At 36.1% G+C, this 24,309-nt stretch overlaps 1 protein-coding gene across 1 annotated transcript; it reads right to left on the minus strand.

Moving 5' to 3' along the window:
* Window positions 1-23,291, minus strand: LOC127524914 (rab11 family-interacting protein 2). Its single transcript, XM_051916956.1, has 6 exons — window positions 23,073-23,291; window positions 21,766-22,348; window positions 12,585-12,988; window positions 11,575-11,920; window positions 8,528-8,624; window positions 1-3,880 (listed from the first exon to the last, which is right to left on the minus strand). Exons 2-6 carry the CDS (start codon window positions 22,116-22,118, stop codon window positions 3,650-3,652), a joined length of 1,431 nt encoding a protein of 476 aa, XP_051772916.1. The 5' UTR covers window positions 22,119-22,348; window positions 23,073-23,291; the 3' UTR covers window positions 1-3,649.
* Window positions 23,292-24,309: the final 1,018 nt, after the last annotated feature.

The following is a 24,309-nucleotide window of genomic DNA, read 5'->3' on the forward strand; positions in this document are numbered from 1 at the left end:
TGAAGTACAGGAGATTTATTGAAATGGGCTGTACCGTCATTTTCCCCCTTTTTTATGGTAGTCACATAGACAATACACTCAGCTCTCTCTTCTACACTCATTCATGCCGCATGCCAAGAATACAAAGACAGACGTGTTACTTCTGGATGAATCATCAATAACTACATCTAAGCAAAACCCTACAGGAAAGTGTCTCATTGAGAAAAGTCCTCACCTTGCCTATGGTTTTTCTAAAACCGTAAGCAAATTCCTAGGGTAAAATTCTATATTCTAAGTAGTGTTATTTACACACTATTGGAAATTCAAGTTTTTGGTGGAGAAGAAGCATTTTAAAGGAAGGAGTGTCTGAGCAGAAAGTAGTTTACATCAATGCAAACATGATGCAGAATACTGAAAAACTGGTATCTTATTGGATATGATTGCAGCACCAGAGATTAATGTATACAAGACACCAAATGAAAAAAAAAAAAAAAAAAAATTGATATTCAAATATTATTTTCTATTTGAACTTTGTGTTGATACTGTGGATTTCATGTTTTTTAATTTTACGTTTGTCCTGCTACTATCCTTTGAGGAAAATCACAAATAAAATCTTTATTTATAAACTCAGATCGATCAAGTCTCAATGAAGCTACGAGAATTCATCTAAACCATCTGTTGGGAAAATCACAGGAAAATAGCAGCATACAAAAACATGATCACTGTAACACATTATGCATTAAATAGCTATAAACACAGCTAAATAAACAACAATGAAAAGTTTACAATCAAAGATCAACAGCCATGAGAGAAACAGAAAGAAGAAACATTTTGTAAAAACAAAAAGAGGGGAAAAAATAGGTAGTCCCAACATTTGGACCATTAAATCAATGATTAAAAAAAAAAAAAAAAAAGTACTTATTAAAAAAACCAAATGTGTCATGTGACCGACATTTACTTGGTTTCACTGTGGTTGATTATCAAGAAGACATGTACAACATGTTGATCATTATTCTGTTAATGAAGGCAAACATTGTATAATTATCTTTTCAGCTGTATATACTGTAAAAAGTGATAAAAGAAGTGCTCAATAATATCTACACAGGGTGATCAACGCTGTGTTTGTGATTACAGACATTGCTGATTGGTCAAAATACATTCGGAGTACCACACAGAATTGCTCTGGAAAGAGATGCATAGCAGTTCCAGTTCAATGAGACAAAACGGAGAGAAAGAAAGTGCGTGATATGGTAAAAATACAACAATACATACTGTTCTTGGGAGGCAACACATCTAAACCACCCAACAACAAGATATACAGCAAATCTTAAGTAGTTCTGAACCTTATTTGATCGAAAGCTTGAGCAGAAAATGAACACATAATGCATAGAAGTCCAGATCAAACACAAAAAGGGGGGGTGCAATAAGCTGAGATGGCGAATTGTAAGCATTTGTAAATAAATGTATCCATATTAAAAAGGTTAAAAAATTAGCATGTATACAGAACTACATGGAGAAACAAACAAAAATTTAGTAATTGTCTCATTTAAAAAAAAACATTACACTAAGGTCTTAATGTCAGCACTTAATGTTTAACACTGCAAGTGGCACTGAATGATTTTAACATGACTCAATTACACACATGTAAACCTCTCTAAATACATATTAAAGTGTAAGTAAATAAAACTTTAAACAAAACAATTTATAGCTAGAATACAACACTTGCTCATTGTGACCCAATATAATAGAAGATGTGACTTCCTTTCCAGCACAACTAACCAGCACAGTGTTTTACCATGTTAATAAGAAAAACTACATCTGGAAAGCTTTCTGCAGAGCTATATACATACACTATTGTGTTTCAAAAACATCAAAAATTGGTATTATGGCCTAAACAATTGCCCTGTATCAGTTTTGTTCTTCTCATGAAGGGCTAACATATTAAAACGGGCTATTTTACAGTTGTATAAACCAAATCAACATTACAATCAATCATTCTATTTTTTTCAAACTTACATTTCTCAGAATCTGGTGCACACATGCACACAGTATTTCACTACACAGATGCTCCAGCATATCAGCCTAAGGTGCGAAAAAGATGCGCAGTTACCAAGACCTACAGTCATTTTTCACCAGATATGTACTAAAGATGATAAAAGATAAGAAAAATCACAGTAAACACTGTAAGAAGTGTCCTGCATTGGAAAAGCAGTACAATGTCAAAGAGTACTGCCTTGAAACTATAAAGCAATCTGTAAACAACTGTTCTTTAGCTAGGTTTTGTCTACATTACTCATAATTTTGTTGCAAGAAACATGCTTTACATTGTAATAAATCAAACCGACTGAAGAGAGGCATTTTGAACTAAAGACTCAGACTTCCCAAAGACTTCCCAAATGAATCAGTTATTTGCTGTGGTTTCAAATTTGCATGTGCTAGACTTGGAAATTAAGTTCAAATAGTTGCTAAAATGGGCTGTATAATATTTCTGTGCTTGACTGACTGACCGAGTTAGCTTAAGTTTAATCAAAAACCGTCAACACTTTGGTGTAGTCAACTGTAGGCAGTCCACACGTTTTTTTGACAGTCCTGCGGTATACTGAAGATACTGAGCATCAGTACATTCCAGTTCAACTGAATGACATTCAGAATAAAGTCTTTGGAGACTCGATGCTCATTTCTACACTTCTGATGTTACTATACATCACAGAGGCAGTTTGTTTCTTGGACTTGTGTTGGTAAAGTTGCTTGTAAAGTGAACCGTGTTATTCACATACACATTTTCTCATTGCAATCAAGCTCAAAATAAATAATTAGTAGTGTACCAGTGTATTATTTTATAGACGTCTGATCTGAAAAAGTACCAAAAGGTTTCATTACCAACATTCTGCAACTAACGTATCAATATGGCACCAAACACATGCCAATATCATGAGTATGATCGCTCTTCGTCTACAGTGTAAACACCCTCAAGAGCGATAGAAGAGTTACCCTGTCAAACCCAACATGGTCTTCTAGTAAACCAATACGCCCTGGTGCTAAAACATCCAGTAAACATTCACTTCTATGTCCCGTGGTGCCATCAGTCCAGGTGTTTCCTTGCTTCACCACATATTTGTGTAGGACAAACATGTACGTCAATTGATATGGTACAGCTTTTGCAGCGTGAATTCAGTCACAGCCAAGGCCTCATATGGACAGTCCACCCCAAAACACAGTACTACTAAGAGTATTAAGTGCTGAATTCTGTTATACTGACTGAATTCAAAATAAAAGTCAACTTAAACACAGTTATTTTCGGTACAAACATAACATTGGTCTCCTCGCACAAAAACGTCGCTCTAAACTAAAAATGGCTGCTTGTGAATATTTTCAAAAATGGTTCCACTCACAAGTATTAGTCAACAGCTCATAGGATTCTTTTAAAAAAATCAAAATAAAGATATGGAAAAATCTAAAAAGGCCGTTTGGCATCTCCACATTTAGTGCCCGTTTTTCTTCACAATATATCCGGTTGTTCTTGCAAACCTAGAGTAACTGAATGACATGAAATCTGTCCGTGCGCGAACGAATACACTTGCGTTTTGTCACAACCAACATTGCGGTGTCCTTTTACAAACAATATTTATTTTGCCAGAAATCTTACATTACAATATGATTCTGAGATCCTTTACTTCTTCGAGATCTTCCCAGCTTTTCTCTTGGGCTCATAGGGTGTTCTCAGGATGCTGGGCGTCTCTTCCATTACCCTGACCAGCAGGTTATCAATGTAGTCCTCCAGCTCCCGAATATGAGCATCTTTCTTTTTTACCACCTCTTTCTGCTTGATGAGCTCTTGCACCACTTCCTGAAAGGAGAGATTGCTGTAGGCCGCCATACTCATCTGCAGATGTTCAGGCTCCTATGCGTGAGGAAGAATAGATGACATATGATTGGTAAATGCACCCTGTATTAAATATATAAAAATAAACTTTTCCCATACCTTTATTTAGAAAATACTACTTTATTTCCCATAGAATGCTGGGAATTCAAACTGTTCTCTGAAGTGTGTAAATTGTGCTTCTTTTGACCTATAATTTGACCTTTTTGTTAAAGGGGAAATATCATGAAAATCTGACTTTTTCCGTGTTTAAGTGCTATAATCGTGTCCCCGGTGCATCTACCAACCCAAAAAGCATGAAAAAAGACAACCCAGTAACTTTGTTTTGGTAAGCCTTTCTCTGCAAGCATGTGAAAAAACGAGCCGCTCAGATTTCACTCCCCTTGTGACGTAGGAAGCGGATCCAATTATAATATTACCACCCCTTAATCTGCACGTTTCCACCCACTGCGCCGTAATTTTGTTTTCGCAAGCGAAAACGGTGTACCAGTTCTAACGCCATGGCAAAATTTTGAGCAAAGCATGCTAACTGTTCTGTCGTTGGCTGCACAGACGAGTACAGAACACTCTTTAGAGTCTCGTTAGCTTGGATAGCCTGCAAGTTGACCCTGGCAAGCTCTATTGCTAAAAAAGAAGCGTTTCTGGAAAAAATATTAGACCACTCACAGCATTTGATAGCAATCATAAACGTTAGCCTGGTGTGTATGACTCTGTTTGGCAAACAGGTACACTATGTATAGTGGGTGTCCATACTGGGTTTTGCAGAAAAGATTAACATGACGGCACATGCTAGTCGATGAGCTGAATCAACTCCACAGCAACTACATAAATTTATCCACTAACCATTCAGAAACGTCCAGATGCATTCTAAAAGTTGTAACTTCTTCCTGAGTCTCTTCATCAGTGTCCGACTTCGGTTTGAGCAATGTAAGGCTGAACACCATTACTGACATTCGCCATTTTGGCTGCGTGTGAGATTCTTTAGCTTTGTTGTCGTTGAGCAACCGAAGCGCGAGCTGTTAAAGCTCCACCCTCTTTTGAAAAGCGGGCAGGGAGCAGCAGCTTATTTGCATTTAAAGGGACACACAAAAATGGCATGTTTTTGCTCACACCCAAATAGGGGCAAATTTGACAAGCTATAATAAATTATCTGTGGGGTATTTTTTGCTGAAACTTCACAGACACAGTCTGGGGACACCAGAGACTTACATTACATTTTGTGAAAAGGGGCATAATAGGTCCCCTTTAAATGTCCAACTTGAAACAATATGTTCATTTACACACTTCACATTGGTTTGTAAATGGACAAGTGGATAAGCAATAATGCCACACACAGTAGTAGCTGGACAAAGTAAACTAGGAAAAAAGCATCAGAATTGTATAGCGGCAAAAAAAATTAAAAGATGAGAGTGAAATAAACATGTTAATGTTTCCTTCAATACAGAACTCACTTGATGAATGAGCTTTTATTAAATGTGTTGCTCTAACTGTTCAAGCTCAGTTCTGTCAAGCAGAGTGATTATGTGTTGACATTAGAAGTGTCTGCATCTGACTTCACCATGATATTGAGGGAACAGCAATTTAGAAACATTTGCTCATCTGCTATCAGGCGTCTGACAAATTCACACTTTTTGCAGTCAAGGTGAAAACAAGCACTAAATGCGGTCAGTTGATAAAATCTCTCAGAGAGCTTATCCATTTCACTGTTTCAAAATATGAGTAAATGTCTCTCAGTCATGCTTAATTACTGACGCTTAGTTAATTACAATAAAACTGTCACCCAAAATCAACACAACAGGACACAGACCCAAAATTCATCTAATTACCAAACAATCCAAATAGCTCCAGAAATGAAATACTCACACTAAATCTCCTCTGATAAGGTTATCTGTGTGTTTAAGGAAATTAAATAATATTTTTTTAAGGCAAATTATTATAATAAATTAATATATTAGGTCATTAAATAAGGTTTTAACAGGGACTTTAAATAATATTGCTGTGATTAGTTCAATGGTGATAAGTATGAAAGCTTGTCTGAATAAAAAATAAAAAAAGTAATTGCAACTTTTTAATCTCGCAATTGTTTATATCATGCAATTTTGACAACAAAAGTGAGAATTACGAGACATAAACTCAAAGTCAGAATAGCGAGATACTGTATAAACTCGCAATTGCAAGTTTATATCCTGCAATTCTGACTTTACAACTCGCAATTGCGCATTTATTTAGCAATTTCTAGAAAAGTCAGAATTGCGAGATATAAACTCGCAATCTCAAGAAAAAAGTAAGAGTTGCGAGATATAAACTGTGATTCTGACTATTTCTTGCAATTTTGACTGTATAACTCACAATTGCGAGTTTATTTCTCACAATTCTGAGAAAAACAAAATCAGATGAAAACTTGCAATCGTGAGAAAAAAGTCGTAATTAAAAAATGTTTCCGCTTTTTAATTTTTTTATTCCGTGGCGGAAACAAGCTTCCATAGATTAGGGCTGGGCGACATAAGTACAAAAAAAGTTTCAAAAACATAAAATGTTTAATGAGTAGAATATAGTACAATTCTAGTTTATTTTCCTTCACAAAATACCTTTCACGACATTTATTCATATGCACAAAAATTGCTTCATTGGACACTTTGCTAGTAGAGTAATTAAAGTGAAAATTAAATTTACTTTCTAAAAATATTAAAACCATCAACAATATAACACTTTTTACAGCCTTAAATTTTGAAAAATGAATTTAATACACTTGAATATTTTAAGGACCAGCTATGTGTCATAATAAATATAATATAATAAAGCCTATAATATAATAAAAATGATCTGTGTTTATATGTATAATATTAAATGTAAGACTAATAATAACCCGTATTCATACACTACACTTCGCAGGAACAAGCCTCAACACTTAACTTGAAGCCTCAGAGAGTCTGAACTGCTTCTGGGTTTGAACTTGATCCACCATATCGGACAGCTGTTTATACATGTGACACTTTGATTACGATTATCCTCCTTAGATTACGGTAATGAAAACAAAACATTCCTTCTCTTTTTCCCTGAGGAAACAGCAGAACAAATTTGACTCCATAAAACTGCCATTCTAGAAACTAAAGCAAAAATACAGTGGCCCTAAAAAGTATTTAGATACGTAAATCACATTTAAAATATGTGAATGTCATTGCATTAGATATCAAAATAGAAAACCAAGTAGCATTTATTTTAAAGGAGAAAGTACACTTAAAGTACAGTTAAAAAGGTATACTTTCCAAGAAAAACATTTGCTGAATGAATCCATTGTTAAGATAAGATATACTGATCAAAATTAAGGCAAAAAAAAAGAAAAGAACTGATGCTTTATGGATTCTGGAAGTGGAATATTTTCCTAGTTAATATGATGAACTCCAACGGTAGTGAACTTGAGGGGAACTGACATCATACATTCACTAAAAGTCATCATAATTTCATAACAGGTTCATTATTTGTTTGCTGATGCCACTTGCATGCAATAAAATATTTTTAGATGTGTTTGCTGAATTGAGTGTTTGGTAATGCTGGTCAATAGACAAAGCAAGAAAAAAAAAAAAAAAAAACACTTTCTGGCAAATGAACAGTGAACACTGAATCAAAGGAAGATTTAGAGAAAGAGATGCTGCATGAATTTCAAAACCACCAGGGCACAAGCTAGCGGGGGCAGGAAAAGAACCCAGGAAATGACCATGAACTGGCAAGCAGCTGATGAGCAGATTTAGGCAATCAGGAGTGTGGGAGAGATAAGACTTCCACTTGGCATTCTTCAGTTGTCTCATTATGGGCACTAATGAGGGCCTTTGCGTTGAAAATCTAAAACTCCAAGTCCTTTGAAATGCCTCGGCCGACTCTCCCACACCCCCTCCCCCCATTCCTTTAATTAAGGCCTTAGAGTGCCAGAGACACTATTTCACGGATGCAGTGTTAACATAACCTCAAAAATGGGTGAGGAAAGCCATTTTCAGCAACGCGTCTCCAGTTTCAACATCACTTCAGCGGCTATTCTCACACAGCAGACAAGCAAACGTTGCGTTACTCTGCGCTGGACATGATGACGATCACAATCAGTATAATTATGACAAAGTGAGAGAGGGCCCCTTTCCACGTTTAACACTGACCGTGGTTTGACCTATAGTGTAAAATTAGACCAGTGACAAATTGCGTATTATTAATGATTAGATTTCCAATTATTGAGTGAGAGAACATGCTGTCCAAGATGGTTCACTAACGAAATGGAAGCGCACTAATAACATCACACTACTTCAAATTACATGCAGATCAAAGACGATGACCACCTATTTCAGCTGTTAATTAGATAAACGGCCCTCCAAGCGGAGCGCCACAAGTGATACTCAGTCAGAGATCAACATCATCGACTTCCATGTATAATAGGGCTGCAATAAATGACCAATTAAAACTTTGGGCAAGTTTTTGAAAACTTGTGAGAAATGTGGTCAAGCTGTTTCTGGACAGACTGGACAGTGACAATGTGAAAATACACCCTTGTTTAGCAATGGGTAGAAACAGAAAATAATATTCTTACATTTAGTGTCGTCACATGTAATTCAACTTTATATGTATGACAATAGTGTAAAACATAAAAGAAATGCAGTGTGCAATATTTCTTTTGAATGAACTTACATGTTCTCTTGCAGATTTCATGCCATGCTTCTTGTCGGGAGAGGTTTTGAATCTCTGAGTAAGGTCCTCGTTACTAGTGGGTTTTCTCATGTTGTCACTGTTAAACAGAAGAAAAAAAAAGACAAAACTGTCAGAGATCAAATTTTACTCCAATAAATGCATCAATTGCCCTTTTTATCTTACAAGAAAGTCCTTTATTTGCTGTTCTGACCAATCAACATTGGTGAAATCTTGCTCAACAACAAGCACTGTCATAAAAATCAAATCCTTTACTGCAACTGCAACTTGCAGCAAAAGTTCAATATAATTTTTTAGTTGACCTTTAATGAAGTGACAAACAGAGGGTCGGGAAATTGTTTGACGCCCCCTCACATGCAAATACAGCAAGTCTACATTCCATTTCCTAACAATTGGTCACTAACCACAACAAAGCCTTTGCAGCCAGTTACAGCTCAGAGAAGAGGTGGGTGGTATGACCAAAATCTTATATCACAGTATGAGTAATTTTATACCACAGTAACGGAGTGTGTCTTGGTAATTTCCTTATTTGTTTTAAACATTTAAAAGTTTTGAGTCTCTTATACTCACCAAGGCTGCATTTATTTGATCAAAAATACAGTAAACACAGTAATATTGTGAACAACTTTTCTGTTTTAATGTTTTAAAATGTAATTTATTCCTGTGGTGGCAAAGCTGATTTTCAGCATCATTACTCCAGTCTTCAGTGTCACATGATCCTTCAGAAATCATTCTAATATGCCGATTTGGTGCTCAAGAAACATTTCTTGTTATTATACAGTTGAAAACAGTTGTTCTGCTTAATATTTTTGTGGAAACAATTATGCATTTGTTTTCTGGATTTTTTGATGAATTTTAAAGTGCCCCTATTATGCTTTTTTGAGTGTTACCTTTCATGGAGTGTGTAATATAGCCGTTTATGAATGTAAAAGATATGCAAAGTTTCAAATATCAAAGTGCACAACAAATAAAGTTACTGTCAATTAATCAAATCAACCAAAACAAGTCATCAGCAATTCCAGTCACACTTCCTGTTACAAACCTACATAGGTTTGTAACTCATTTGCATTATGCCAGCCCATGGTCATCATTGGCTGTCAGCGACCAACACCTATTTTGACCCGCCCTCAAGCACTGTAGTTGTAGCGGAGGCCTGGAAGTGTTTGGTTGGTGTTGTCGACATGACAAGAAGACACTGTTTTCTGTGCTATGAAAGCAAATCCACTTTGCATTCACTTCTAAAGGATGAGGACTGGGGCTGGAATTGACACCATCGTAAATGTTCATATCACTGTGTATACAAGCGCTGAGGAAGCCTCCAGAGCTGAAATTTAGATGTATTGTGTATTCGACACACGCTGTAAGCAGTAGATCATTCACAACAGACTGGGCCATCTGACCAATCAGAGCAGAGTATGCTCTCAGAAAGGAGGGGTTTAAAGATACTGGATCCTTGATTGAGCGGTTTCAGACACTGTGAGAAAAGAGGTGATTCTGTCTATTATGAGAAAATTAAAGAGTTTTTTGACCTTGGATGCAAAAACCCCTTTTTTATATACAGTAGTGTATATTATGTGCAATGTACTAATTTCTATAAGATAGTTAAAAATAATTCTTTATAATTTTTAATAATATATTTTAAATAACATTAAATTATTGTTTAACAATATTTTAATAAAACATAGTATGTAGTAAATGAATAAGTATGACATCAATGCAAAAACAGCTTCACATTATTAACCACACATTAGTTAAATTATATATAATCTCACAATATATAAAAATCCAACATCTATACTGAAAATGCCTGTCTGCGACACTGCAGATTATACTATAGGTTGCAATTTGATGTTGAATTTTTTTTAATCATAACAGGAAATTAGGAAATTCAACCAGTTGACACATTTCTTCCACCCATACCACAGCTGTCACATACCATTTCAACTTGCAGCAAAATAAACTGACTTTAATCTTATTGTTATGTGTAGTGGTCCGATCCTTTAATGATAAAATATTGTGAATGGATGGGATCCACTAAAGGGATAGTTCACCCAGAAATGAAAATTCTGTCATCACTTACTCACCCTCAAGTTGTTCCAAACCTGTATGAATTTCTTTCTTCTGTTGAACACAAAAGAAGATATTTTTAAGAATGTTGGTAATCAAACAGTTGACGGCAGCCATTGACTTCCATAGTAGGAAAAAAATACTTTGGAAGTCAATGGCTGCTGTCAACTGTCTGGTTATCAACATTCTTTAAAATATCTTCATTTGTGTTCAACAGAAGAAAGAAACTCATAATTGGAACAACTTGAGGGTGAGTAAGTGATGACAAAATTTTAATTTTTGGGTGAACTATCCCTTTAAGGATGCTGGTTGTAAAAAGTCAGTTCATGTATAAGGTTGGAAAGATCACACAGGTCTTTGTACACTATACAACATTAAACAGGTTTGTTAAATGTCTTTTTAGCTAACCTGTGACCCCTAGAAGACCTTTGATTTGAGATGAGTGAGTAATCTGAGAGGATGAGCGGCCTGGTAGGCTACAGGCAGATAAATTGTTAATTGAATGGTCTATCTCTCATTCAGATCTCATTACTGTGACTTGGTCAGGCCCCTGTAGTCTGGATTGGGCCTAATGACATCGATAAGGTCTTCCTAATGACAGACTTTCTCTGATAAACATTAAGTGCTTGACTGTCCTCACCTAACTCTACTGAGAAAAGAGCAGAAGTTGGGAATGACAAGCAGATGTAATGGAAGACATAGTCCTCAGCAATTATTTTAATAGAATTATGTGTCACTATCATATATTATAATATTACATATAAGCTTAAAAATGTATTTAAATAAATGATTTTTAAATAAATGATATTTTTAATTTAAATTAATTTTAATCTATTTATTTTTCCTTATTGAACAGTATGGCGTCAAAAAAGATGCTAATGGAATTTGACCTCAAGTAACTATAATGAAAGCTTGATAAACAAATTTAAGACAAAAACAAAATGGCTGAAAACAAACTGTACCTGGATCTGTAGTGTGAGAGGAAAGGGTTGGTTTCACTTGAGGTTTCATTGGTAAAAGGGTTTGGAGATCGCAGGTCTCCAGAGCTTCCTGTCCGTGCTCCAGTGGCCGCTTTCTTTCCTTCCTTCTTCCCAGTCACTCTGCCCAGAAGACCGACCTTCTCTTTCTTCTCTTTCTTCTCTGCCCCCCACATCCCCTGATCACCCTCGAAGGGATTGCGGTTTCGAGGGAGAGTGGCGAATTTCTGGGGCATGTTGTCTCCGATGTCGGAAAAGGGATCACATGGCACATCGCTGGTTGGGCAACCATATCCATCGCTCTGAGAGTGTCGGTGAGATGTAGCGCCCCCTATGGATGAGAAAGAGAACTTTTTTTATGGTTTCTCCATAGAGTGCTGCAGGGATGACATATTTTTGTAGTCCAAAACCCAGAAATGATTTAGCATTTTAGCACTTCCAGTTTTTGAACATGTTTTGGTTAAATGCCTGAAATATGGTCTGTGGTTAATCACCAAAACATGAAATTATGTCATTTACTCACCTTCAAGTTGTTCCAAACCTGTATGAATTTCTTTCTTCTGCTGAACACAAAATAATATATTTTGAAGAATGTCTGTAACCAAACAGATGATGGGCCCCATTAGTATTTTTTTCCATACTATGGAAGTCAATGGGGCCCATCATCTGTTTGGTTACCCATATTCTTCAAAATATCCTCTTTTGTGTTCAGCAGAAGAAAGAAATTCATACAGGTTTGTAACAACTTGAGAATGATTAAAGGATGACAGAAATTTCAGTTTTGTGTGAACTATCCCTTTAAGACAAGCTAAAGATATTTTCACATTTATTTTCACATTCATATTCTACGACAAAATACATCAGTAATACCCCTTAGGATTTTTTATTTTTTTTTAACAAAAGGCGGTTGCTATACTATATCATTTATATACTACTTTAGCTTTTTTTCTTTTTTTTTGAACAACCTGAACAGACCATATACAGTATGTCCTTACTTTTCTCCTCAACTGAGTTCACAGAGTCGAGTTTAGGCCTGAAGTGAGTTCCTATCAGATCAGACATGGAGTGAGCAGCAGAAAGTTTCTGCGTCCCAGTGAGCAGCGAGCGTTTTGGCTTGGGTTCAGGTGCAGCCTGAGGGTGCGGGTGCTGGTCTGGCAGAGAATCAGCCTCGCTCTGTCCTGAGCGTGGAAGGATGGCAGAAGATGTGTCTGAAAAGGCACCGTCGTGCTTGCGACCCTTCATCTTTTCCTTGAGCTTGGAGAACGGCGATCTGGGTTTGTCTCGCATCGACAAATCGAACATGCTGGCGGTCATGTTGTTCCGCACGAACTGGATGCTCACTTGAATCTTGCCTCGATCTTTCCTCTTCTTACCAGGCCGTGAGTCTAGAGTGTACCAGCTAAAAAGAGAGAGACAGGAAGTATGAGGCAAATAGCCAAATTTTGTCAATAAAACTGTCAGAAATACAGAAAGGCAGATATTACAGTTAGAAAATACATAAAAAAAAAATAAAAATAAAAAAAAGTCACTTGATGTCACTCCGGACTGGTCTGTGCATTTTCAATCATGCTCTATTTTTAATCAATAAATAATGTAAAGTTTGATACTTTTTATTTGAATTATTTTTATATATTTATTTTTAAAGAAAGATTTTCTATGAATATTTATTACGTCAAAACGGCAGAAAGTATTTTGAATTATCCAATCCAATTTGCTAAATTACAGGAAATTTCCAATTTTCCACACAACACGATTCATCCAAAAACTTGATTAGTTGATTAGTTAATCTAGATTTTTTTCCTTCCTTAGAAAACCCTCTTGGAAAAGTTTGTAAATTCAATGCACACATTTGAAGTCGCTGTATATCTACACATCTTTGGCCGCTGTGTCACAAGCATGGTTGGCCTCTTAGGTGTTACTGAAAACAGCTAGGTTGGTGCTACATGCGCCAGTAATTTGCAGATGTTCCAGTGTACTTTCACAGCTCGATAAAAACAAACAGGAGAAAACCGCACACTCTTTCACTTCTCTTTTTCTTTGAAACCTCCCTGGTGGGAAGACTCTCTTTCAGGCTTTGCTCTGTATGTATAATTCATACAAAAACGACATGGGGGCAATGTGTTTGTCTGGCCAGAAACCCAATTTCACTTCACACAAATCCACAGCATAGTCCATTTAGTCCATTTGAAAGCCTTCCCCCTTCCTGAGAATGCATATTATAGTAGGGATAAACATAATTCCCTGGTAACTGCAAAGGTTTGGGCCACATAAAGAATGTGAAGTAATACGCCCCCATCTAGGCCATTCCCCGGCTCCTGTTTATTTAACCTCTTGCTCTTTTTTTCTGCTAGAAGTAATGTGATTGATGCTGTAACTGTGTGAAAAGGAGGTGGCATTTGCACAAATCTGGCCTTTGTTCATTGATGCTCACACCGGTATTTGGAGATTATGAAATGGACAATATTTCAGGAGAGCCGCGTGAATCTCAAGAGTGGCTGAATATTGATGCTTCTGCGATACACTTGGAGCAGAATCATTAATTTAGAAATGATCGCCGTGAACACTTAATGTAGGTACAATACTAGAGACTTGGCCAGAGTGTTCAATGAGTGAATGCACCATCTTACACCTGCATAGGCAAAGGTATGGTGGCAAACCATATTTCAAAAGATTTTTTTTTTTATAAGTATCCATCAATATTGAATATGTCGGCCGATATTGTATATTTATTGTGCATGCTCATTTTCCCTATTTTTTAGATGACCGTTGCCATCATTTAACACTCATAATGTTAATTATTAAAAACACTAATAACTCTCTTTATACAATTTAACACATAATGGTGATTGTGAACAAATCACTGATGCAAGATTTTTTTTTTTTTAAATAATAACAGATACAGATTAACTAAATAATTAACTAATTTTCTTATGTAAATATTATAATAATTATTTTATTTATTTAGATTTTTTGTTATTTAATTATTATTATAATTATTTCATATTTTGGGGGTGGGAAAGTTGTAATCATTCTGTATTTTGTGTTGTTCCTTTGGATAGTATAACATGTAAAAAAAAAAAAAAAAAAAAAATTGAATTTTTTTTTTTTTTTTTTTACATTTTTACCATCCATTTTTCATACTGTACATTATAATAGTGTGATGCCTAAACTCACTTGTAGTGTTTAAACTGACTGATTTATAGCATTTTATAATTTATTAAGACAGAATGGTATAGAATTTAATTTTGGCCTAACATGAAAAAATTATTGGTTTATCGGTATTATATCTGTGCAGCCCAATTTAATTGAAAAAGGAATATCATCAATACCTTTTTTGACCTAAGCACTGATTAAAAAAAACACTCAGTACACTCAAAAACCAGTCCTGCAGAAATGTAGTTCGACACTTCCGCCCTAGACACAGTTCTTTCATGCAAACACTACTGTAAACACTCCTTCAGTATCGGAACACGGTTCCCTCTGGGGTCGTCACAGGCTGCCATCTTGCTGAGTGCTCTTCTTCCATCATGGCACAGCTAGTGAATGGTGATTATGTTTCTTTCCAAGACCATCCACACACTGGGGAGCTTGTAGATCCGAGGGAAGAGGGTTTACCTGGTCTCAGGCCCAGTGAGGGAGCTCTGATCTGGGCATGTGGAGAGCCAGCCAGCCCCTGTTCTTCACATGGGAGTCAAGGCCAAGATAAATCTTCCTCTGCCTGGAACCACAATACTCCCACTCTGCGAGGGCCGCTGGGAACCACCGTACAATCAACAAACACAGGTGTGCGATAATTAGGGTCTGTCGACTCCAATGTCGAAACGGACTCTTGTACCCTTGCGTCAGTTAGTAGGAAACCTTTGCATGAACAGAGTCATTGGGGACTGCTAACCCTGAGAGTCCATTGGATGCAAGGTTGGTAGAGTTATTTTGTGCCACGAGTGTCAAAGATGATCTCAGCAATCAGTTACAGTACATAGCTCCCTCCCAAGGGTGTGACATCATCATAGTATTATTGAATAAATACAGGCACTGATTGTGACATACCGACAATAATTATAAGCTTGGAAGAAGTGTTGTAATATCCAGGAGAGTAAGGAGGATGCATTGACATTAATATTCTAGCAGATACCAATAAGCCAATAATTATGCTGTGTTCCATTTACCTCGGAGGAGGGATGTCATTGCTAGGAATGACATCATACCTGAGTTAAGATGGAAAACTAAGATGGACGCATTCAGGCAAACCTTTGTTGTGCTTACTGTTTTTTTGCATAGATATTGCCAGAGGTTGGATAGTACTGTGTGCATCACTGAGTTTGAGACACAGACAAACAGAAGTGCTAATAAACAATATAGCTGCGTCCCAAACTTCCAATTCAGCCTCAAAATGCGTTCTTTGCAGATGGATCCTTCGCGGCCTAACCTGCCCCAGAATTCATTGCGTGCCGGTGACAACAGGATTTTTTTTGGAGAGAAATTGTCAGATTAAACTTTTAAATGTAAGTACTGGGTTTCAACTTACTCGAATATATCTAAATGATACAGAAAATGTAAAAATAATGAAAAAAAAAAAACTTCAAATTTTGACTTATATCTTACCAAGGTGTGATTTTATATAGTTTATACTCTTTTTTAATACAGAAATGGACCAAGGTGACCAAATTCTCCAAAGCTGTTCACCAAGCTAACAATTAAATTTTGTTTCTAAACACTCAAATCATTACAAAAAAAATGCATTTTTCAGGCTGGACCAGCCAACGTGCATGTGCATTACTCTGTGCGCATCTCAGAAAACTGACTTTCACTGACTTTGTTTCAATAACAACCAGTAGTGTTGTCAAAAGTACCGGTACTTCGGTACCAAGTCGGTACTGAAATTTTGAAAATGTGACGATACCAGCATTTCTGTAGTACCGAGAATCCGGGTATATTCGGTACCCAATGATAGGGCTGTGCCAGTATTTACTTGAATATGACACGAGTGAAGCACAAAGCTTTGTTTACAAAAGGAATAATAGGTTAGCAATTAAATGTGACATCGCAGCCATGGAAACAATTTGGTTCATGCCGAATGAGAGCGGTACGTGAGTCCATACATTTAAGCTTTGTATTCTGTTTTGCGAATCATGATCTGGTCACCCGATTAGCAGAGAATTTAACAATATTCCACAGTTATTCTACTGAACATGGAATCTCTGTTTCTTTTCCCAAATCTTCACTCACGCAGGGGATTATAACGTTTCTTCCTTTCGTTCGCTTTTAAGCCTATTATAGGCTATTCGCATTCTTTACTGTGGTAAATTAGAAAAAACACCGTAGGACAGCAACCTTTTTGCTTGGAATTTTAATATATTTCCTTCAAAAAATCAATTTTACCCTCCGTACAAAAAATACTCACACTCAGGACCTTAAGGTCAAAAATGTCCACATTGAAACCCATTAAAACTGCAATTTTTTAACCCAGGGCCATTTGACTATAAAATGATACAATATTTGCAAATAGGCATTCATCAGCAAGGCTTCAAATTTTACATTTTTACCATTTTTTACTAGATCATGCCATATTTTCAAATTTGGCATATAAAAGAAATACTCACTTTATTTGTGTTTTCTGCTTATGCATATTATAGAGTCAATTTGAAAAATAATGCAGCTATAATTGTGTGGGTATGTTGGTAAGGATGTCAGAGTGTAGTTTGCATGTGTTTACTGAAAATTTAATGTGTGTAATTAGTTTGAAAGAAATGATATTGTACTGGCAATCAAAAATCCCACTCCATGTATGAGTCACACCCTTGGCAGGGTCATAGTGCCATGTAAAAACTATGAAAAACGTCAGAGAACGTTAATGAGCTTTGAGGTTTTTCTTTTTCGACCAAACAAGCATCTTAACCCTTGATTGCACTTTTTCACTTGTTATTGTTTTTGTACGGAGATAAAAGGTACGCTTGAATTTGAAGTAGAAGTTCAGAAGCCCCTAAACACATTGTTTTAGTTTTCACCACAAGAAAATGTTGATTGTTTAGTCTGGTAGATTTTATACAAAGTTTGAGTTCACACAGGTGTCCTCACAGCCAAACCTATAAATATGTGGTGCTTGAGGAGTTGATCATTTCATTGTTTGCAAGATGAAGAGATGTTACTTAGCAGAGGAAGCTCTGAAGCTAGTGTTGCCCACTGACAGTGAGCACACAGGTGCATTAGAAGCTGAGGATGTAAAGAAACCGATTTGTAAAGTGTTAAAATTCTGAAAATGAATGAATGTTTGGTAATTATGAATAGAAGAGATGCTGATAAAAAAACAGTCAGTGGAAGTGGAAAAAAATATTAATATATATTATTTCTATGACAGTTTTTTGGCATGGACATTTTTGTCCATTATGGACCTAAGTGTTAGTTTTTGTAAAAAATCTGACACTACATAAAAAATATAAATGCCTCAAAATGAATGTTGTTGTTCTTCATTGACACACCCAAGAATCTAAAAAGCAAAGAAAAAAAATTCTGCTTAGCATTTAGTTTATGAAAATAAACTGCTATTTTTAATTTTTTCATAAAAAAACACCTATGGCATTATGTAAACAAACCAGCATTTAAAGGGTTACAGTTCTTAAAATTAATGAATGTTTGGTATCTATGGATAGAACAGATGCTGGTTAAAAAATTGACATCAGTGAAAGTGGAAAAAAATATTAATAAATCATATTTTTATGACAGTTTTTGGACATGGACATTTTTGTCCATTTTGCACCTATGTGTAACTTTATGCACAAGGGTTAACACAGTTTGTGCTTGTTATTAGACTTTATAAGGCGCGTCAAGTTTATTTGTATAGCGCGTTTCACACACGCTGGTGATTTTTACTTTCGATTTTTTCTGGCAGCGCTAAATCAAATATAGCCTGAATGTGTGAAGATAAAACTCGCTCTTAAGACCTTTTACAACAAGTGTTAGTTCCTTGTAACATCAGGAGATAACATGAAGATATTATTAAAGCGAAATGGTCTCTTTCCTGCTCGTGTCCCACATCCCTCTCAAAGAGCAGAGCAGGAGGCTATATGACGCATCTTTGTGTAGAAATAAAAAACGAATGTTTTTTTTTTTTAAATAATATTTAACTTTCTTATTATTTAGGTTACCATTATTTACCAATATTTATTTCATAGTTTTACAGGCTGTATTGTGTCGTTTCATTGAAGGAATAGCTAAAATAAACACGGACGTCTGTTACAAAATGGATGTTTGAGCATTTATTTTATTTTTTTTATATTTCAAAATTTATTTCATTGAGGTATATATACACACACAAACATACACACACGCTCCAAATATTTATATGTATGATTACCATATTTAATATGTTTTTAAAATAGGCTATATAAAATAGTAAAATAGTTCCAACAGATTTTGCTGTGGTACCGAGAACCGTAAAATTTTTATGGTATTGGTACCGACTACTGGAATTTTGGTACCGTGACAACACTAACAACCAGAGCCTCTAATGGCAGCTGGAGTGATGCAATGACTTTACCAACTGGCGATTGGCTCTTTTACTTAAGGCAGGACTTTTTCCACCACATTGTGCATTGCATTCTCTTCAAGGTAATGAAGAGAATTGCATGCACTTCAAGGTAATACGAGTGTATATCTAAAGTCTTTGATATAACCTTAAAAAAAGTCCAGTACAAACGTCGCTGCCGCTCGTGAACGGCAGCTATCACAGTTGCTAGGCAATGAGAACAATCCTCCATAGGTTAGACCATTCCATTTAAGGCGGGTCCTTTAAAGTCTGCGTCCTTCGAAGGATGCAGACTCTGAATTGGGACACAGCTTATATTACTAACGTTTCACTACGGTTGATGTGCTGAGCAGCCATATTGGATTTTGAAGTCAGAGTTGTGACTGGGAAACTCGGGGGAAGTGCAACAACTCTGACTTCAAAATCCAATATGGCTGCTCAGCACATCAACCGTAGTGAAACGTTAGTAATATAAGCTGTGTCCCAATTCAGAGTCTGCATCCTTTGAAGGACGCAGACTTTAAAGGACCCGCCTTAAATGGAATGGTCTAACCTATGGAGGATTGTTCTCACAGCTTATATTACTAACGTTTCACTACGGTTGATGTGCTGAGCAGCCATATTGGATTTTGAAGTCAGAGTTGTTGCACTTCCCCCGAATTTCCCAGTCACAACTCTGACTTGATGGGGTGTTCCAGTTAGAAGTTCCTAATGGGAACCAGGACTTTCCCACTTACGAAAGACAAATGGTATGCACCATTATTTTCATATAATGGCTGAATTTAGGCATCCACACATTATAATGTACAGTATGATTATGTACAGGATTATGTATATAATGTACAGTAAATTAGTGTTTTAAAAAATTAACTTTAAGCGAGCATTCGATGAAGTGAAAAATAGGGAAAATGAGCATACACAATTAAATATCTAATATCTGCCGATAACTGATATGGTACCAATATACTGTGCATTATTACACGAGAGGAAATGCAATCATCTACAGGTCTCCAGTGCAAAACATACTTACATTTTACTTAATATTTTAAAAATAAATTTTTGTAATTGATTTCTGTCATTTCCTGCATTCAATAACGTGAGGTATGCAAGACATTGGCACTGCCTTTTGTACTTCAACCAGCCATACCTGTTTCTCTCTTAATGCTCATAAGCTATTGCTAGTCTGTACATGCCCAAAAAAGTGAAAACACAAAATATTAAGACGCACTAATGAATTAGTCCAGTTACAGGAAGTAGCCTATGTCACATCTGACAATAAAAGAAAATGAAGTCAGAAGAACAAAAAATGATGAAGTTTCTTTGAAGGAAATACAGTCACCAGGGCCTGACAAAAAGAGAGGAAAATATAATAGCATGCAGGATAATCATCTTTACTAAACCTGTTCATCCGCCATGGGATTTTGAGTCAAACTACAGTTAAAAGAAGTCAAAAGGCCTTTATCTCAGTTTTGTATCTGAAAAAAAAAAAAGGCCTACATGAGATGGTTACCCTTCCATAGTATTGCATAGAAATGGCGTGTCCAAAGACATTTAAAACTCAGACAACAGGTTTCAAAAACAAAGACTGAATACATCAATGGTCCATGTCAGCAACATGCCCTGATATTCAAAAGAAACTGCATCACTAATAGTTACAGGAGTTAAAAATAGTCCAGGTCATTTCAAAACCTTTCATTCTATTATTCTTTGAGTACTATTGGTTTCAAAATGCTAAAACGCATTAAACACTAGGGTCTGTATAGGCTGATATTTCAGAGCCAGACTTTGAGGTCTGATCTTATGATAAAGGTAATCAGCCAACGGCTATCATACGTGACCTACAAGCAATAAAAAATTATAGTTAAAAAAAAATCTAAATGAGGAAAAAAGGCCTGTGACTTCAAGAGAATCTTATACGTTGCGTAAATACAGTATAATAATCACTGACATAATCATTGGTATCATAAAATAGATTGGCATGTTGGAATTACAACATTAACTGCAATTATAAATATAATATAAATGACATTTATACAGTGCATTAAACTGCACTGTATAAAATACCTTTTATAGTTACCAACTTCGCTGTGATACTAAAAGAGGACAAGGCTTTAGTATCAGGTTCCTCTTTTAAGTTGCACTTCTGCTTATGGACTCTTTTCACAGACTGTGATGACGATTCCACCTTTATCAACATCAACCTTTATCATATTGTCTAATTTAAAAAATACTGAAAATAAATCTATATGCTATACTTTGTGTTATATTACACTGGGAGTAAATTACAGAAAACAAATTAACGCTGCTGCAAGGGTATTTCTAATACAGTGGCTGAGGGAGTGACAGCAAATTTCACTTCTCTCTTCTGACTGCTGTAATACATCTCTCGATATTTTTCCCGTTTTGGAAATGCTATCATGGATTTTTTCTTTTGCAATTAGAGCAAATGGGAATACAAAAATTATATTTGCTGTTGTCTCTCATTCGCCACTATAAAAGTTTAACTATGACGACTTGCGCTACTGAGAACCATGGAAATGTGAAAAGGGTCCATTTGAAAGAATGTTACATTTGTATAGTTCTACAAGGCTTTTGCATTAAAAATCCTTAAAAGATCTGTCGTCAAAAATGAATGAAATATTTAGCCCACTTACTCAATTTTCCGTCGTTCCTTGTTGTCAAATATCTCATTTAAGTTGATGAGTTTTTGGCCCAGAAATTTATCCAATCCAACCAGGGACCTGTGCATCACCGTGAGGCACAGCTCATAAACCTCTGGATTGCTCTCCATCAGCAGCCCTGGAAGTTCAAACGAAGCCTCTTCCTTCCACACCGGGTTGAGAGTCTTCTCTGCCACTGATGTGGAGTACTTCTCTTTGCCCAGCTGGATGATCGTGTAGGCATCGTTGGTGCCGTTCTTGCCCTTTGGTTGCAGGTCTGTGGCTTGCAGAACAGTGGCTTGGACATGAGTTGGAAACCACTTCTGCGACTGTTCGCCCAATGACATGATGACTTCTAATGTGAAACTATGGATTTTGGTGTGTGAAATGATTAAGTGTAGTACTTCAATTTGGCCTTGGCATTTTGTTTAGCTTCTAATCACAGGAAATGAGTGACCAAAGGTGATAAAAATTGAAAGTAATGTTTAACAGTGTGGGAAGAACATATTTGTCATTACAAAAGTTGCGTCTATTAACAGAGCAGGTAATGATGCTGTAAAACTCCAACTCAGGTCACCTAAAAGCAAAGACAGAAAAACAAAATATTAAAACTTAAATTCATATTACAAATCAAATAAAAATGTAAATTTGGACTTAAACGAGTGACTTTAACAATAGATAAAACAGTTTAATAGGGGAGACTTGGGAGTCTGCAACTCAATGTAACTTTTTTCTCTTTTTTTGCTGCATGTATCTAAAACTTATATACAGATTTTTTTGGTACATATACATATATTTATATGTCATGTCATTTCATTTATTATTATTATTAATAATATAAATATAATAATAATATAAATAGGCTACATTAGTCACTCTTAACAAATACTGAACTATACACCGTCGCCCTGATATTATTATTATTATTATTTTAATGTAGATGAATAGGTTGTGTGTTTTTGTACTATATATGAAATTATATAAGAAGAAAAAAACTTCTGTTTAAAACATGTTCTCCGTTCAGTTCTATCAAATTCATTTTTAATCGAGACCTGGAGTTTTGCTTTAAGGTTTTTTGTTTTTCTGTAAATCTTTTATATTTTATAAAGATTTACAACTTCAATTTACAACTGGTGTTCATGGGTTAAATTGACTAAACTCACCAGGTACACCGCGTTCTCCCCTTCTTTAATTCAATCAGACATGGTACAAAACCACTGAAGCATCACTGCTAGTTTTATTATTAACCACAGTTACTGCTGCTGTCAAACATTCATACAGCACAAGGCTCTGATAATTACCTCTGAAGCATCTTTCTCGAGCACAGCTAGCGACGCCACTGTGGGATGACTGCCTAAACGAACCGGTATCAATTCTCTACATCTGTGGTGGATGGAAATGAATAAATTGCTTTAGTCGACACTAATTCATCTTAAACAAATGTGTGGTATTCCACATCAGCCCTGCCTGCACTCGACTTCCTAGTTCCTCATTTCCGCTGATGCGGTCACGGGTCGAAGTGGAAACTCCTCCTCTGTTGCCGTGGAAACACAGGATTTGATCAGTGCGCGCCTGGCGCTGTTCCTGGGATTCGAATGACTGGGAGGATTATTAGAGTTTGAGCATTACGTTTTTCCTTTTGTTGTCAGTTTTGTCAAGAAAAGAAAGAGGAAAAGAAATAAGCAACAGCTTGTTTGTAAAACAATCCAAATATATATTTTTTAGATAAATGTGCTGTATAAGTGACCTTTTGATAGTTTTAGAGTAGGCTCAGTAGTAGGCTATTAGTAATTAATGTTGCAGGTTAAGTAGGGTTTATTAAGTAAGATGAATACACGTGAAATAGGACAAAATGGATAAAGACAGACATTTATGCTTGTAGTCACTTTTAAAAACACTTAACCAGTATTTAACAACCCTTTGAATCCTACCCGTGTCCCATTCAGGCTATCTGGGATTCTTATTATGTCCACTCTTGTAGACAGTAAAGTCAATAAATGTCTATTGGGGGCTCTTGACAAAACTAAACCAACCATGTTAACATACTGCCTGCCAATGTTTCTTGAGTGGGGACATTGAGGTACTGATAAGAGATTCATTTAAATGACTACAGATGTGTGTGTCACCCCACTTGACAGGTAGATCTTAACCAAACACACCTGCTTTTTCATTTTATTCTCTTTCTCTTTCCTTATTCCCATCAGCCTGCCATCAACTGCAGAGTGTTGTGTACATACCAGAGTCAGAGGCATGAGTCTGGCACATTCGTCACACATAGATTATAACTCTTATCTGGACTGTATCTCAGAATGAAAATGGGCCGAGTGTGATGAAATATTAGGTCATATAAAATGCATTTAAGACAGCTTAAACTGAGGAGGGGCCCTTCCATGTGCCATTTCCAGTTAAGCTTCATTGCAAACACCAGGAAACAGCTGAGGAACCAGAGCGGAAGAATCTTCTCACATGCAAGCCATGAAGATAGCTGTATGGTCTTTTCATGGACCAATTACCCCATGTTTAATATATGTACATAGT

Source organism: Ctenopharyngodon idella, chromosome 13 (assembly GCF_019924925.1).
Source record: "Ctenopharyngodon idella isolate HZGC_01 chromosome 13, HZGC01, whole genome shotgun sequence".
NCBI classification, from domain to species: Eukaryota; Metazoa; Chordata; class Actinopteri; order Cypriniformes; family Xenocyprididae; genus Ctenopharyngodon; species Ctenopharyngodon idella.